The sequence below is a fragment of the Odontomachus brunneus genome, unplaced genomic scaffold, assembly GCF_010583005.1.
Source record: "Odontomachus brunneus isolate Ranch 3 - 2012 unplaced genomic scaffold, Obru_v1 Obru_scaffold_012, whole genome shotgun sequence".
Classification (NCBI taxonomy): Eukaryota; Metazoa; Arthropoda; class Insecta; order Hymenoptera; family Formicidae; genus Odontomachus; species Odontomachus brunneus.
The window spans coordinates 2,498,571-2,515,169 of record NW_022639462.1 but is presented as its reverse complement, the minus strand read 5'-3'; the positions used below and the strand labels follow the sequence as shown (position 1 = coordinate 2,515,169).

Genomic DNA, 16,599 nt, shown 5'->3' with positions numbered 1-16,599 from the left:
TACGTCGGTACACGCGTAAAGCGATCCTTCTGGTCGTTGACTCGTAACTCGACTTGCTAGTACGATCGAGACCTTACGTCGTGTTGCGTTCTCTACCAGGACGTAATATCCAGACGTAACACATGATTGGAAAGGAATAACAGAAGATGTAACACAGTACATTAAAAAATGTGAGCTATGTCAAAAAAATAAATTAAGCCTACAAAAAAAAGTCGCCGATGATAATTACTGACACACCTACTAAGTCGTTCGAAAAATACGCGCTAGACATAGTTGGACTACTCATATTAACAACAAAAGAAAATACGATTACGATGCGGTTTTGACGAGTCGGTCCTCCCGGAAGAAATAGGAGAGGTTCTCGTAGCGCGAGGTGGATGTGGGCCGGGCGAGATACGCCTGGGCCCCATGGGTAGGGGCCGGTAGAGCTGGCGGGACGAGGGGACCGTATGGGCGCGGCTGCCCCTCGCCTCGGCCGCCAAAGTGGCGGCCGAAGGGAAGGTGGCGCTGGGGTGGGTGCACGGGTGGAGATGCTAGCGGCCCGTCCTCTCCAGTGCCACGTGTTCGAGACTCGGACACGTCCGGGTGGCTTGCTCCGCGTCAATCGACCGGAGTGGGCTGTGCTGCCGATGTGGCCGGGCCGGGCACATCGCGCGGGTCTGCGCCGAGAGCGTGACCTGCGCGGTATGCTGAGAGGAGGGGAGGGACTCGGGCCACCGGGTGGGTGGTCCCGAGTGCCCGTTAGTGGGGAGTGGGGGCTCGGCGGGCGCACGGCTGTCTGGCCACCGTAGGGGTCGACCGCCGAATGCGGTCGGCCCGAGTTGTCCTGCGAGAAACGTGCCGGCGGATCCCGGGAGCTAATCCTGGGATCCGGCGGGCGGAAAGGGCCCCGGTCTGACTATATGGACCGGGGCCACGGCGCCGGCTGAACATCGCGGCCGGCGCCGGGGGAGAGCCGGGACTGGGGGTGTTTTACGCCCTGTCCCGGTCTTCCCTCTCCCTTACGGGTCGTTGGGGGCGGTGTGCGGGGGCGCACCCCCTCGTATAGCGGCGCGGCAAGGAGGCGACGTGGTGTTAGGTCGCACCGCGCCGCTGTTATGAGGAATCGCGACCGAGGGTCATTTTATTACCCCCGGTTCGGGAGGTGTCCTCAGAACAGCGGAGGGGGATCTGTGAATGTAATACGCCAGTGGTTCTCGCGGACCCCTTGATGACCGCTGAGGACCGACACGCCAGGGGTTTTAGTGGGTAGGGCCCCCGTCGATTTTCTTTGGTGGGGGAGGAGTCCCACATAACCCGCGGTCTCCCCCCGGAGGCCGCGGGTATACGTAAAAGCATTTCCCCTGGCTTACGAAAAAAAAAGGTTTGGTTTGGGTCTGTCCGTGTTGATGGCGGACGTAAAGAATACCTCCAACGTATGGCCTGCGTGTCGTAAAAGGCCCTCATGAGTGGGTTGCTGCGCCCATGAGTATTAGGAGCCGGAGGACGCCCCTTCTTCTCGCTTCAGAGAGGGAGTGGCTCCCAAAGGCGCCTACAGCAGAGGAGCGTATCGTATCCCTTATGCCAGTATGGTACCGTCCTTTCGGATGGGCAGCGGCGCCCGAGTGTACCTGAGGGAGGCGAGTGCGCTCGGTTGTCCTTAGGGCGGGCGAATTGACCTCACCGCAGGGGCTGTCGGGTCCCTAATGCTAGTATAGCAACCGGCCTCCCGGCATCGCAGCTGCGCACGGGAGTATTAAGGACTCTGGGAAATGGCGGGAAGGATATGGGTTTCCGGGTTCCTACAGCGGGGGCAGGGTGGGTTCCTCAAGTTCTGTTGAACCCAATCGCCCTAGGAAGGCGGCCCGAAAAGCCGCCCGGGTTGGGGGGCCATCGTCAAGCCCCCCAAAATGGATGCATATAAAGAGCAGCCAAAAAATTGAGACTTCCGGCGAGTCGAATGCGCCGGGCCGGCACGGGGAGGCTATGGTCCCAGGCCCCCTCCTATCGTCATCTAAAGATGGGCCGGACGTGCAGCGTGCTGCCGGGGTGTCGACGGCGGGTACCTCGGTAGTTAGGACTACCGTCGAAGGGAGGGGAGAGACAAAGAAAACGGAAAGGAAGAGTGGGGTAGGAATGGGGAAAAGAAGAAAGTTGGAGATGAAAGAGGAGAGGATTGGGACAGAGACTGAGGAAAAATACACGGAGGGAGAGGCGGAGATGAAGGAGCTAAAGGCTTGGCTTTGGTGTGAGAAAAGGGATAGGAGCAGGGAGTTTGTGTTACAGCGGATGAACTGGATAATTGAAAGTGCCGGATATACGGAAGAGTAATGAGAAAGAAGTAAAAGGATGAGCCGGGCAGAGAAAGAGAGAATGGCGATCAGAAAAAATGAAATGATGAAATATAGTAAGGACATCGCCAAAGTATATAAAATGAGGACGGAACATCTGGAGGAAGTATTAAAAAAGAGGGACATGGCTTTGGAAGAGGAACGGAAGAGAACGGGGGTGGAAATGGAGGAATTTAAGGAAAAGCGTGGAAAGGGAACGGAAGATGAAGGAAGGATTGGGGAAAATACTCAGGAATGAGGAGGAAACGATGAGAATAGAAAGGAAAAAGTGGGAATGGAAAAGAGCAGCTTGGGAAAGAAAGAGGGGAATTGATATGGAAAGGAGGAATGAGGAGTATGGCACACCGGGGCACGTCCCCGATAAAGATGGACAGAACGGATTGGGCCGTGTCTCCCTTTCCGGAGGCGCGGCCCGATACCAGGGATAGGGCGACGTTCCCGATGCGGGGTGCTGCCCGTGACGGCGGGGGGCACTGGCTGCCGGGGGCTTGGGTGGAAGGGGAGGAACGACTGTCGGCCCTGCGGAGGGAGGGGGATGGACGGCTGTGGAAGGGAAAAGAACGGAAAGAATGGGAAGAAGGAGGAGGAAAGGAGAGAGTGGGCAGGCGGGGGAAGTGAAGGCAGATGGCCGGTCCCGGAATGCCGGGGGGGGCTCCCGGGTCCCTCCCGGACGCTTGGGAAAGCCGGGCTGACGGGCGGGAGCTGAGCTGCCGGGGTCTCTGACGACGGCAGTGGTGGCGGTGCGGCTGAACGGGAACGGGGGCCTTACATATGCGGAGGCCCTCTGCAAGATGCGGGACGTCCCCCTTGAGGGGACAGGGGTTCGGCCGATGTTTGTGAGGAGGGCCGCGAATGGCGGCCTCCTCCTGGGGCTGGCCGGTCCCGACATGGAGGGAAGGAATCGGGGAGATGATACCCTGGCCGAAAGTATCAGGGCGTCGCTCCCCGGAGCCTCGGTTGCGAGGTCGAAAAGATGGGGGGAGGTCGGTATTGACGAGTCGGTCCTCATCGAGGAGATTCCTGGCCTTCTCGCGGCCCGCGGTCAGTGCGAGCCCGACGAGGTCCGGGTGGGTCCCATCCGGTGGGGATGGGGGGATTGAAGATGCATGGGCGCGGCTCCCCCTTGATGCCGCCGGTATGGTGGCCCGGGAAGGGCGGGTGGCGCTGGGGCGGGCGGGTAGAGATGCTCGCTGCCCGCCCTCTCCAGTGCCACAAATGCTGGAGGCTCGGTCACATCCGGGCGGCCTGCTCCGCGTCGACAGACCGGAGTGGGCTGTGTTACCGGTGTGGCCGGGTCGGGCACATCGCACGGGCCTGCACAGGAAATGCGGCCTGCGCGGTGTCCTTTGAAAATGGAAGGGACTCGGGTCACAAGGCGGGTGGCCCCGAGTGCCCATTAGAACGAGTTGGCGGTGCTCCGCCGGGCGGGAGGCTGACGGGGCACCGGGGGGGGGCCGGCCTCCGAATATGGTCGGACCCACGGGAGGCGTGCTAGCGGACCCCGGGAATTTATCCTGAGTTCCAGCCGGCGGAGAGGGCCCCGGTCTGACCATCTAGACCGGTACCACGGCGCCGGCTAATCATCGCGGCCGGCGCCGGGGGGAACCGGGACTGCAGGCGGGGACAACCTGGACCGGAGGCGGGCCTCTTGGCGCGGCCCTTTTATGGGCTCCTCGTCTTGGGGCGGCCCGTCGCTTGGGTGAGTACGTCCTGTCCCGGTCCCCCTCACCCCTGCGGCTCACATGGGGGGAGTACGGGGGTACACCTCCTATTATAGCGGCCCGGGAGGGAGGCGGCGCGGTGGTGGTTTGCACCGCGTCGCTGTTAAGAGGGATTGTGACCGAGGGTGATTTATTACCTCCGGCCCGGGAGGAGTTCTCAGAACAGCGGAGGGGGGTTTGTGGATGTAGTACGCAAGTGGTTTCCGCGAGCCCCCTGACGACCGCTGAGGACGGACCCGCCAGGGGTTTTAGTGGGCAGGGCCCCCGTCGATCTTCTTCGGCGGGGGAGGAGTCCCACATAACTCGCGGTTTCCCGCCAGAGGCCGCGGATATGCGTAAAAGCATTTCCCCTGCTTTACGAAAAAAAAGTACCTTTCGGCTTCGGCCGGATGGGAGGACCCTACCTGAGGATCGCTGGCGCACGACGGCAATGAAGAAGGAAAACCCCCACAGAAAACCGGACCGCGGTGGGCTGCAGCCCCGCGGTTGCTAGAGGGGATCAAAAGACCCTCCATTGCAAAGGAGCCTGGCAACTTCCACAAAGCCGATGGGCCCAATTGTCGGTAGGGGTTTGCGGCCCTTATTTCAATCGCCCGGTCGGCTGGGGCCGTTAGGTAGAGCCTGCTCCACCACCAGCCATGGGGGGGAGGTTTTTTGGAGTTTGGGGGTTTCCGCTCTGGGACGATAATTCGTTCCGGGGGAAGAGATGATCCCGTGTCTCGAGGCATTGCACGCCGGCTACTCCGGTAGCCGAGAGAGCGGGATGCCCTCGACCCGCCCGACGTGGGCGACGGCGTGCGCTCGGGCGGGGGGAGAAACCCACACCTGCGTCTGCACACCCGAGGCGTTGTCTCACGGTACGCGGGGGTTGGAGGAATGTCCGGGCCGCTCGAACGTATTCAAGGCCTGGGCCGGACATTCTGGGACTGGCGCCGGCTCTCCTTGCCGGCGATCTTCTCTCGCGCAGGCAGCTGCGCACGGGAATATAAGGGAGAAGTGAGCGGGCTCGGTTCGTCCATAAGGCGGCCGGTGCCGGTGAACTGATCCCTACAGCGGGGGCGGCCGAGTACCAAATGTCAACAGGGCAAGCGGTTTTCTCTCTCGGCTGGCCGCTGCGCCGAGAAAGTATCAGGGGTCGGCGCGGCCGGATCGCCCATCAGACGGCCGGTCGGGCGAGCCCTTACAGCGGAGAGCCTGGGCGGCGGCGATTGCGACATGGTAAAGTCGCGGCCCCGGGCGGAGCAGCAGCTGCCGCCCGCGGCGGTACGCGACATGGGTGGATCGCAACACCCTCTTATCGTTGTCCGTTCGTGGGGCCCCTCACGTGGCGGCGGCGGCCTTGACGGTGCCCGCATTGTCGGAGGTGTGGGACTCCTGAAAGCGGTTCAGTCCCTTGTGGACTGGGACGTGAGTAGGGGTGTGGAGTCCAGTGTCCCCGGGGACCAGTGACATAGGTTCTTTCCCGGCGAGTACGCCGGTCATCCTCCCTCCCCTTGGGTGGGGAGAGATGGGAGATATGCCGGAAAGCCGAGCCGTCAAGATTGGTGGGATAAAACTACCAATGGAAGATAATGTTATTGTTGTAGTTCGGGAGGAAGAGACCACCACGATGCCGGCGATCTCGGGGTCCATAGGTATACCTGTGGCTACGACCACTGCAGCTTCAGAGGTGGACAGGCAGGGGGAGGGTGCGCCGAACACTAGCAACTCTTGGGAGGATACGGCGACTCCGCGCACGGTGGGTGCTGGTCCGGATAAACCGGATCACCGCTGTACCATGGAGCGCCGCACACGGTCGGCCTCACGCGGGTGTAGCTTCGGCGGGAACAATGGGGGAAGATCTGTCCTCCCCTCCTCCTTCCGTTTGGCGATGAGCCGTCTGTCTTAAAGACGTCGAAGGCGGGCCGGGTAGGGGGGAGCTGGCGGCGGCCGGACCAGGTTGTTGTCCTCGTCCCCTACGCGCCGGCTTACGGGAAGGGCCGGAGGCGAGCGGTCAAGTACGATCCCCAAAAGGGGGATCAGCTAGGTAGCCGCCCAAAGCCAGAGTCTGTGGGAGGAGGAGGGTGACGAGGCGCTGGCGGAGGAGATCAGAGATCTCTCTGTTAGGCCGTCGTCTCAAAGGACCTTCCAAGTTGAAAAGGAGCAGAGCGGGATCCTCAGTGGTCTTCGGTCGTATCAAACGGCCGAAGTCTCGTCCATCGCATTAAGGGCCTTGGGTGAGATACAAAAGGTCGCGGAGCGGTGCAGGCCCAATCTTAAGGGCGTATACAGAAGGGCCCTTTGGAGTGCTGCGGCCAAAGTGAGCGCATGCAGCCTCGTCCTGGTCCAGAGAGCGAACAGCGTCGATGCAACAGGCACGGGCGAGGCAGCAAGAAAAGAGGCAGCGGCTGACGCGGCCGAGCAGGAGCGCCTGAGGGCTGAGGGCCCATTGCTCCGTCTCGAGATGGACCGCCTTAAGAGCGAACGGGCGAGGGCCCGTAAACCCGGCCCTCCCAGCAAGCCTCAGGGAGAGACCACGCCCCTATGGAGATTGACAGGGCCTGCCCAACTGGCCCCGTCATGCCGGTGCTAAGAAGCGGGTGTAGCTGGGACTCCTCCGCCGAAAATAAGCGGAAAAGGACCGGCTGCGAGGAGAGTGACTCTCCCCCCCTCCATATTCCCAGGCGGAAGAGAACTGTCCGCCGTCTCCCCTCCTCCACTGATGAAGAGATGGAGGTTGAGGGGAGCGCGGGGGAGGCTGGGAGTCATTCCCGTCCTTCCAACCGCGAAGAAGGAGGAGGAGGGGAGGCGATGCCAGGCTGAGGTCGCAGGGGATATTACCGGGGGGACACTTCCCCCTGGAAACGCCTGTTTCCCTTCGGGCACGCGATGGCCGCGCCCGAAATAACCCTAAAAAAGAAGGGAGGGCCACTGCCACGACGGCCACGGCGGGCGGTGGGACGCCCCCGCCGACACGGGCAAGTAAAGAGAGGCACGCCCGTCCGGAAGCTACGAGAGAAGGAGTGGAACCCTCATCCAGCAAGAACCGGGCTCCCGGCGGGATCGAATAGAACAGCGGGGAACTAGAAGCCTTAGTAGCGGCCCTAGTCCTCGCATCGTGGAGGCCTTGAGGGCTCAACTCCCTGGAATACCCTCCACGACAGAGCAATGGTGAGACGGAGGTGGGGGCTGGAACGCGCAAAGCGCCCTCAGCCCTTCCCATCGGCCCAAACTTCGGCGACTTCCGCCCCTGACGACGGGGGGCGAAAGAAGCCGAAAGGAAAGAAAAGGAAGAGCGGTGGGGGTGGTAAGCAGTCTCCTATAGAGACGTCCGCCCCCTGCCGCTCTTGTGGGAGAGGTGGGTCTCCCCCCGGGTAGGACCGCGATCACGCGGCCATCGGGCGGGCCCAATACCTCCCCTCCCGGCACCGGGTCTTTTCCTTTTTTTTTAAAGTCAAAAGAAATGTTTTTGCGCATACCTGCGGCCTCCGGGGGGGGAGAGACGGCAGGTTATGTGGGACTCCGCCCCCGCCGAAGAAGTTTGATAGGGGCCCTACCCACTAAACCCCCTGGCGGGTCCGTCCTCAACGGTTGTCAGAGGGCCCGCGGGGACCACTTGCGTATTACTTCCGCGGACCCCCTCCGCAGTCCCTAGGACACCTCCCGGAGCGGGGGCAATAAGATTACTCCCGCTCGCGATTCCTCCTAGCAGCGGCGCGGTGCGATCCAACACCGCGCTGCCTCTCTCCCGGGCCGCTGTGATAGGAGGGTGCGCTCCCACACATCCTCCCAAAGCGACCCGTTGGGGAGAGGGGGGACCGGGACAAAAGGGCGTATAATTCACCCCAGGGGCGAGCCGCCTCAAGACGAGAATTTCCGCAGAGTCCCGCCAGGGGGTGTCCCACCCCCGGCCTCGGTTTGCCCCCGGCGCCGGCCAAGATGTTCCGCTGGTGCCGTGGCCCCGGTCTAGGTGATCAGACCTGGGCTTTTTCCGCCGAACGGATCCCGGGACAGATTTCCGGGATCCGCCGACCTGCCTCCATTAGAGGGGCCTGAGTCCGCCGCGTTCGGCGGTCGAACCCTACGATGCCCCGGTGGCCTCCCGCTCGCAGGAGCACCACTCCCCATCGGGCACTCGGGACCACGAACCCGGTGGCCCGAGTCCCATCCATCCTCTAGGCACACCGCGCAGGCCCGCGCGATGTGCCCGGCCCGGCCACACCGATAGCAGAGCCCACTCCAGTCAGTTGACGCGGAGCAAGCCGCCCGGATGTGGTCAAGCCTCCAACACCGGAGACACTGGACGGGGCGGGGAGCGGGCATCACTACCCGCGCCCCCGCCTACTCCAGTGCCACCCTCCCTTCGGCCGCCATCCTGGCAGCCGCGGCGAGGGGGAGTCTGGCCCAAATTGCCCCCTCGCCCCGCCAGCCCCATCGGATGGGACCAAGGCGAACCTCGCCCGACCCACATCCTGCCCGCGCAGCAAGGACCTCCACTACCTCGTCGGGGAGGACCGACTCGTCAAAACCGACGAGTCGGACCTTTTCTATTCTTGAGGGCCGTGTCACCACGGCCTCCGGGAGCGACGCCCTAAACTTACTAGCCAGAGCGTCCGCCTCCCCCTCCTTCCCGGGCCCGGCCAACCCAAACAGGAAACCGCCGTTCGCGGTCCTCTTGACGAAAGCGGGCCGGACCCCACCCGCACTCGGGGCAATGTCGGCCCTCGCCTTGCGTAGGGCCTCCGCATATGAGAGGTCCCCCGACTCAAGGCGGACCGATAGCGCCGCCGTTGTCGGCAGCGCCGGCGGCGCCCCTCTAGGAGCCACCGAACGCCCCGAAGCGGGCACCTCTTCACCACTCGCATGGGGCCCTTCCCCTTTCTCCTCGCACCTCCCCCCGCCCGCCACGGCCCAACCCCGATATTTCGTGTGAGCCGCGGCAGGCAGGGAGGGCGCAACCGATCCTGCGGCAGCCGACGCCATTCCGGCCGCCCGGCTACTACGCCCCGCAGAGGGGATGTCGCTCGATCCCTCGTCTCGGGCCGCACCTCCGGGAACGGAGATACTGCCCGATCTCTTCTCTCCGTGTGGACCGTGGACGTGCTACGGTCAACCCTGAGGGCAGCAGCTCGCCACTCCATCATTTCTATCTTTTCCTTGAGCCGCTCCCTTTCCTTCCACCATTTTTCCCTTTCCCTCTCATATAACTCCTCTATTTCTTTCCTCTCTTCTTCACATTCCTTTAGCGTTTCTTCCTATTTCCTTTCGCCTTTTCCTTTCTCTTCCAGCATCTTATCCTTTTCCATTATGTATTCTTCCATGTTCTCCATTCTTTTTCCTAAAGCCTTGATCGTATCTTGGAAGTACCTTATAATGCAATTCTTACTTTTTCTAATATCCTCTTTCTCCCTCTTGCTCATTCTTTTGCTCTTGTTTACGACTTCCTCAATGCATTCCACACATTCTTCAGTCCACTCAAGGCGATTGAGTGCAAACTTCCGGGTCTTGTTTCCATTCTTAGGGTCAGGCTATCCAGATTCCTCTCCATCTTCCATTCCTTTTTCCATCCCTCCCTCGTCCTTTTCCAGTTTCCTCTTCTTTGTTCCCCCTTTCGAACTCCCTGTCCGTCCCCCCTGTATCCCCCGCCCCGCGGCGGTAGCCAGAGAGACCGACGCGCCCGCCGTTGACGCGCCGGCCCTGCCGCCCTCACTCGGTCCATCGCCCGCTGACGACAAAGGGGGGCCTGGGACCGTAACCCCCCATGCCGGCGCGACGCAACCGACTCACCGCAAGTCGCTCCTATTTTCCTTTCCATCATGTTTTTAATAGGGGGCTTAACGTCGGCCCCCCAACCCGGGCAGCTTTTCGGGCCGCCCCCTAGGATGGTTTGGTTCAACGGAACCTGAGGAGCCCGCCCTGCCACCGCTGTGGATCCCCGGTGAAGTATTCACCAAGGATCTTACTACTCCCGGACGTAGCTGCCCACCCGGGAGGCCGGTTGTCATGCAGGCATTAGGAACCCGACAGCTCCCGCGGTGAAGTCGGTTCGCCCGCACCGGCTGCCCTCCCGGCACCGGGTCCGAATCCTGGGCCCGTATGGTCGGATGAAGAGAAAAGCAGAGGAAAGGAAGAAAGAGGAACCAGAAGGCCTCCCAACCCGTCCCCAGGAGCCGCGGCCCCAACAACGTGCCGCGGCCATGGGAGGTGGGAGAATGGAAAGAAAGGGCCCCCAAACACGGGGGGGGGGCGGTAAATTCGCCTTTCACAAAGCCCATCGCGCCGCCGCTTCAACAGTAATCTGCTCTGCGGGCAGCTACGCCGAAGTGATGCGGTGGGCAAGGGGAGAAATCAATCTTGGGGATCTAGAGATCGGGGAGATCAGGACCAGGAGGACCGTAACAGGCGCCCTGGTCCTCGAGATCCCCGGTACCGAGGGACACGCCAGGGCGGATGCCCTGGCCGGGAAAATGGCGGCCCTCTTCGCCGGTAGAGAGGACGTGCGCATTGCGCGTCCGGTGAAGAGGGCCAGATATCCGGGTCTGCGACCTCGACGAGTCGGTCGCCGTGGGGGACGCAGTCTCCGCGGTGGCTGCCGTCGGGGGCTACGGGCTCGGAGAGATAAAGGCCGGGGAAATCTGCCCTGGCACGGACTGCATGGGGACACTGGCTGAGGTGTCCCCTTGCAGCCGCTAGAAAGATCGCGGACGGATGACGCATTCGAGTGGGATGGTCCTCCGTCCGCGTGGAGGCTCTAACGAAACGCTCCCTCCAGTGATTCAAATGCCTGGAGTGGGGCCACGTTAGGGCCTGCTGTAAGAACAAGGCCGACCGCAGTGGTCTGTGTTACCATTGCGGATCGGCCAGCCACAAGGCCGCCCGCCACGTGCGACGCACCGACAACATGTCCGGTGTGTCGCGACGCTGGTCGGCTCTGTGGCCACAGAGTGGGAGGCCCCGCATGCCAAATGGCGAAGCAGGCCAAAGGGAGAAAGGGGGAGGGAGGAGGAGGCGTAAAGCCTCCAACACTCCTCCCACCCCTCCCTCCGGGAAAGAAAAGGAGCCTCCCCCTCGGAAACCGGAAGGAGAGGCTCCACTGCCCGAAACCCCGGTCTCTCTAGCGGGCCCTGCTCCTAAGGAGCAAATGGTCCCGCAAAAGACCGGGGCCGGGAAGAGGATCGCTTTGCAGGAGAAGGGATGCTTTAATGAGGATCCCACTCCCGCGAAAAAGGTAGGGGAGGGCCTGGAGGAGAGCGGTAAGCCGTAATGGCTACCCGCTTCCACCAGGCGAACCTGAATCGCTCTCGCGGAGCGCAAGACCTTTTCACAAAGGCCCTCTGCGAGAGCGGTTCGGGATTGGGGATCGCGGCCGAACTCTACTCCGTCGCTGGGAGTCATCCCAGTATAGTGGGTGACGTTGCGGGGCGGCGTGGGTGCTTGGTCGCGATCCAATGGAGAGGTGACAAGGCCTGTCCCCCCTTCTCTGTAATATAAAGGGGGTAGGGGTATGTCGCGGTCGAGTGAGAGCCCTATACGTGGTCGGGGTATGCGCCCCGCCCTCGTGGGACCTCGCTCGCTTCGAGCATCTTCTGGACCAGCTGGGGGACCTCACAACGAGGCGCCCCCAAAAGCCGGTCCTTGTGGCCGGGGACCTCAAAGCCAAATCGGCGTTATGGGGGTCCTCGGTCAGATGCCGAAGGGGCGAGGTGATGCAGGAATGGGTCATGTCTCACGGCATCTGTGTCGTCAACAAAGGCCGAAGGAGCACCTTTGTCGTGCCGCAGGGAAGGTCGGTGGTAGATATCACCTTGGCGTCTTCCCAGGCGGCCCGACTAATACAGGATTAGAGGGTGACCAGCGGGACAAACCTTTCGGATCATAGATATATTATGGTCCAGCTGGTCGCCACTCCTGAGGAGATGCTCCAGAGGCGCAGTCTGAGGGGCGCCCGACCGCGCAGATGGACCCTCGCGAAACTTGACCGCGACAAATTGGTGGCCACTCTACTAGCGGCCACATGGGCGGAGCCGGATCCCGCACCAGGGACCCGGCCCGCCATTAAGGACGAGGTGGCCGGGATCCAGAGCATGATGGCGGCGGCGTGCGATGCCGCTATGTCCCGATCCCGGCCACATCCCCGCCGGTCCGTATATTGGTGGTAGGTAGAGATTGCCGAACCTCGGCGCTCCGCCTGCCAAGCCAGGAGGATAGTGGGCCAGCAGGGGAAAGACGACGAAGGCAGGCTGGTCGCCGAGGAGGCTTACCGCGAAAAGCGGGAGGCTCTCAAGGCGGCCATCGCTGCGGCCAAGGCCCGGACCTGGGATGACCTGGTCTCCACCATCAATAGGGACCCGTGGGGGCGCCCATATCACATTATGATGAGACGCTTTCGTTCTTGGGCGCCCCCGCCGACAATGTCCTTGGATCCCGGCATCCTTGATGAGGTAGTAAGGGCCCTCTTTCCATGGGGGAAGTTTGCATTCCCCCCTACGAGGGTCCCCCTACAGACGGAGAGGAAGGAGGTCGGTATCACGAAGGTGGAAATGGACAAAGCCGTCAGGAAGCTCGGCGCTAAGAAAAGGGCCTTGGCGTTGAAAAAAGAAGGGGTGAAAAGTCGCATTATATGGTTCTCCTGTTTGAGAACTGGGGTGTTCCTCTGCCCCTGGAAGAGGGCCAATTTGGTCCTCTTCAGGAAGGGGGGTAAGGCGGAGGACAGCCCTTTCGCATATAGACCGATATGCCTGTTGGACGAGGCGGGCAAATTGTTCGAGAGAATAATACACGCCCGCCTCGTCCGGCACCTACCCCGGGATAGTCCCACGCTCAACGAGGAGCAATACGGCTTCCGGGAGGGACGGTCAAGCGTGGACGTGATTCTGCGCGTCTGGTCCCTCTCAGAGGCCGTCGTGAGGGAGGGGAGTTGTGTTGGCGGTGTCCCTTGACATCGCCAACGCCTTCAACTCCCTCCTCTGGGACCAGGTGGAGGCGGGCTTGGCCCATTTTAGGGTCGCCCCTCACCTGGTCTCAATAATTAGGGACTACTTTCGGGATAAAAGACTGGAGTTCCGCAATAATGCGGAACTCCAGTGCGGAAGGGCGGTGTACCGCGGTGTTCCGCAGGAGTCCGTGCTAGGACCCCTATTATGGAGCATCGCGTACGACCAAGTCCTCCGCCCTCCCGGCTGCACAGCCCCGGCTTCCATAGAAGAAGGAGGGCATACTAGGTGGCGACGGGACGCCGTACGTTCGAGATCTGCGTATCTTTTTCGTTCCAGAAAGAGAAAAATATCGAGAGCGCGGTCCTCCTAGGCCGGGACTCGAACCCGGGTCTTTCGCTTGCCGGGCGACTGCTCTAAACCACTGAGCTACCAGACGCTCCACGCTCACGACACTCTCCTCTTCCTAACGCCCCGTATGCTACGCGGACGACACTATGGTGCTGGCCGGAAGCAGGGGCTGGCGGAACTCCCTGGAGATGGGACGTCTGGCGGTGGACCAGGTGGTAAGCTCCCTGAGTAGAATGGGCCTCAAGGTGGCTTCCTTCAAATCGGAACTCATGTTCATACATGATGGGTCCAGGGGGGAGCCGCCTAGGGCCCGAGTGCGAACCGATGATATCTCCGTGAAGATGGGTCCCACAATAAAGTATCTGGGACTCCTCTTGGATGGTACATGGGGTTCCAGAAACACTTTGAGCTTCTGGCCCCCAAGTTGGACAGGGTGGCCAATATGTTGGGTGCCTCCTGCCCAACTTCAGCGGCCCAAAAAGAAAAGCACGGCGGCTGTATGCTGGCGTCGTCCATTCCATGATCCTGTACGGGGCCCCGGTCTGAACGAGTGCGATGGCGACCAACCAGCGCATCTTAGCGCTGGGACACCGTGCACAGCGGTGGATCGCCATCCGTCTCGCCCGGGCCAACCGGACGGCGTCGCATACGGCCGCCACGGCCCTGAACGGTCTCCTTCCCCCTGGGGCTCCTTGCACAGATGCACGCCAAGAACTATCGGCGTGTCAGGGAGCTCCGGAGCGGGGAGGACCACGAAGATCTGGCCAGGGGCATAGGTATGGCAAATGACCAGGCCCGTCAACGCCTCCTCCTCAGGTGGAGCCTTCACCTGGGGGGAAGCGACGGGCCGGTCGGAAACGAGGGTCGCCGAGGCCATCCGGCCCTGTTTACAGAAATGGGTGGACAGGGCCCGCGGAGAGCTGTCTTTCCGGACAACGCAGGTACTCACCGGACACGGTTTCGGTGAGTACTTGTACAGGATTGATAGGGAGCTTAACTCCCGCTGCCACCACTATGGTGCTGAGGTGGACTCGGCGCAGCATACCCTCGAGGAGTGTCCCTCGAAAGTGGCAGAGCGCCGAGTCCTAGTCGGAGTGGTGGGAGCGGACCTCTCTCCCCCGGCCCTTATCAGGGCCATGCTCGGAGGAGACGAGGACTGGTCCGCCGTTTCCTCCTTCTGCGACATCGTGGTGTCGCAGAAGGAGAAAGCTGAGAGGTTCCGCAGGGACGAAGCGGCCCCGCGGTACGGGGTGAGGCGCTGCAGAAGGAGGGCGGCGCACTCGTGGGAGGGAAGGGGACGTCACTGCTGGCGTTCCCTCCCCCGGGGTACATGCGGGTGCGCCGCTCCCCCAGTGCCACCGGGAATTAGCCCGGCGGGGGGGGGGAGATAAGAGGCGCCTGGTCGGGCGGGGAAGACGCATCGTAAGGCGCGACTTACCCCCCCCTCGTGACAAGGAGTCAGACCAGGCGCCTCCGGGAGGTGAGTAGGGCGGCCGACTTGCACGGGCGAATTTTTAGGCCGCTCACCCCCCTCCCAGAGAACGGAGGCTCCTGACCGAGAGAGAAGTGAAGGAAGACCTCTCCACCCCATAACCCTCGGTCAGGAGCGTAGGGGCGGGCCGGATCCGGACGGGACTGGACCCGGCCCAAAAGGCCCCTAACTGGAGAGGGGTAACCGGACAATGAGGCCCACGTCCGGTCATAGAGGATTGGAACGGCGGGCCGGGCGGAACTATCTCCCCTCCTGGCTCGGGAAGTGGTTGGTTGGGTTTGGCTTTTCCCCGCCCAGCGGCCGAGGGCGTCCCGGAAGTCATGCGCAAGCAGTGCCCGAAACGCCCTCGCGATGGCCGCAAGGGGCCCGGCAGAGGTTTTAGTGGGTAGGCCCCTTCCGACAGTTATCACCGGAGGGGAGAGTCCCACACTACCCCTGGGAAAGTCCCGTATTTCCCGGGAGTGTGCGTAAAGCATTTCCTCTGCCTTAACAAAAAAATGGTTTGGTTTGTGTTGGGTTTGCTTAGGTTAGGTTAGGTTCTAACCGGATATCGGAAGATACAGGCAAAAGATTAACAATTTCCGTCGCATGTGATTAATTTTATCAGGGATTTTATCTTCTCTTCTACTAAGTTTAGCAATACTGTAATGTTTTCTCTAATATATAAAACGGTTGCCACCCTTTCTAAACTATGGCGTCTTGCAGGCTACCGGCATCTATCACTTCCGCACGAAGGAACGGGAGAATCGAGGGAGTATTAATAACCAGAACTCATCAGATTGTCGCTCAGCAAGCGCAGATTTATTTTGCCGTCCTCGGCATCTTAAGTCTTCGGAGAGGTTGTCGTCGTCGTCGTCGTTTCTGCTTAGTCGCACGGGATCACGTTCGCTTCGGGTGACGGGTTTTTCCACTGATGCGAAAGAGGCAGATCGAAGATCCGCGATCGGGGACCTCACCTCGCGAGACGCTTACGTCTTTCGCGGTGCGAGACCACCGTTAACCCCTAGACCAATAGGGGACGACCCGCTAATAATAGCGGGTCTGGTAACGATCACTAGCGCGACCAGCAACAACAACAACCACGAAGGCAATCCTCACCGCCCACGCTGTTACATGTCACTAAGTTTACAATGTTTTGTTTATAATATAAAAATCTAGCAATATATAAATTCCAAATATATATATCTAAAAATGTATCAACGTCTAAGTGTAAGTATGGCCCAATGTTCGCATAAAACATCAATAACTTTATGAAACATAAATGACTATTCCGCATCATGGTAATGACAAATAAACATACCCGCCAGTCTATAAATAACTAAAATATTTTCTCATCAGTCGTTGAGATAGAAGATCGGCGGATAACGTCACTTCGACCTTCCCTTCCTCTGACTAATACTCTCTTCTTTTCTGTTACAGGTGTTGCTGTTAGGACGATGACCCAGGAACCCGGATCACGGCTTCAGGATTCCGGATACCAGGTAAGTAATAGGTAAGTCCCCCACCTTTCTTTACTTATTACTCAGGTCTCAACGCCGTTCGCAAATCAACGTGGCTTCAGGTACGTATTCACCTATTGTCTTTCGTTTGACTTTCGCGTAAAATTAAAATGACTCTCGCCGACTAGCTTGATCATACGGCGTTGTTTTCGTATCTCTTCAAGAGATATTGCTCTCGCGAACCCGATAATCCGACCGGTGGTGGCTCTCGACCCCTTACGGTCCCGCCAAAGTCGCCTACCTATTTTAATGTCCGTTGCCTGTCGGATAGCCGGCTCCGCGAGTCTCTACTAA

At 60.7% G+C, this 16,599-nt stretch overlaps 2 protein-coding genes across 2 annotated transcripts; both read left to right on the top strand.

Annotated features, from left to right (window-relative positions):
- Positions 1-10,134: 10,134 nt before the first annotated feature.
- On the top strand, positions 10,135-11,294 carry LOC116840892. The gene is made up of 3 exons (XM_032808217.1): positions 10,135-10,234; positions 10,325-10,516; positions 11,149-11,294. The coding sequence occupies exons 1-3, from the start codon at positions 10,135-10,137 to the stop codon at positions 11,292-11,294; spliced, it is 438 nt and encodes a 145-aa protein (XP_032664108.1).
- LOC116840891 lies at positions 11,294-16,599 on the top strand. Its single transcript, XM_032808216.1, has 9 exons — positions 11,294-11,434; positions 11,524-11,816; positions 11,910-12,096; positions 12,190-12,933; positions 13,007-13,182; positions 13,481-13,695; positions 16,226-16,287; positions 16,333-16,367; positions 16,470-16,599. The coding sequence occupies exons 1-9, from the start codon at positions 11,294-11,296 to the stop codon at positions 16,597-16,599; spliced, it is 1,983 nt and encodes a 660-aa protein (XP_032664107.1).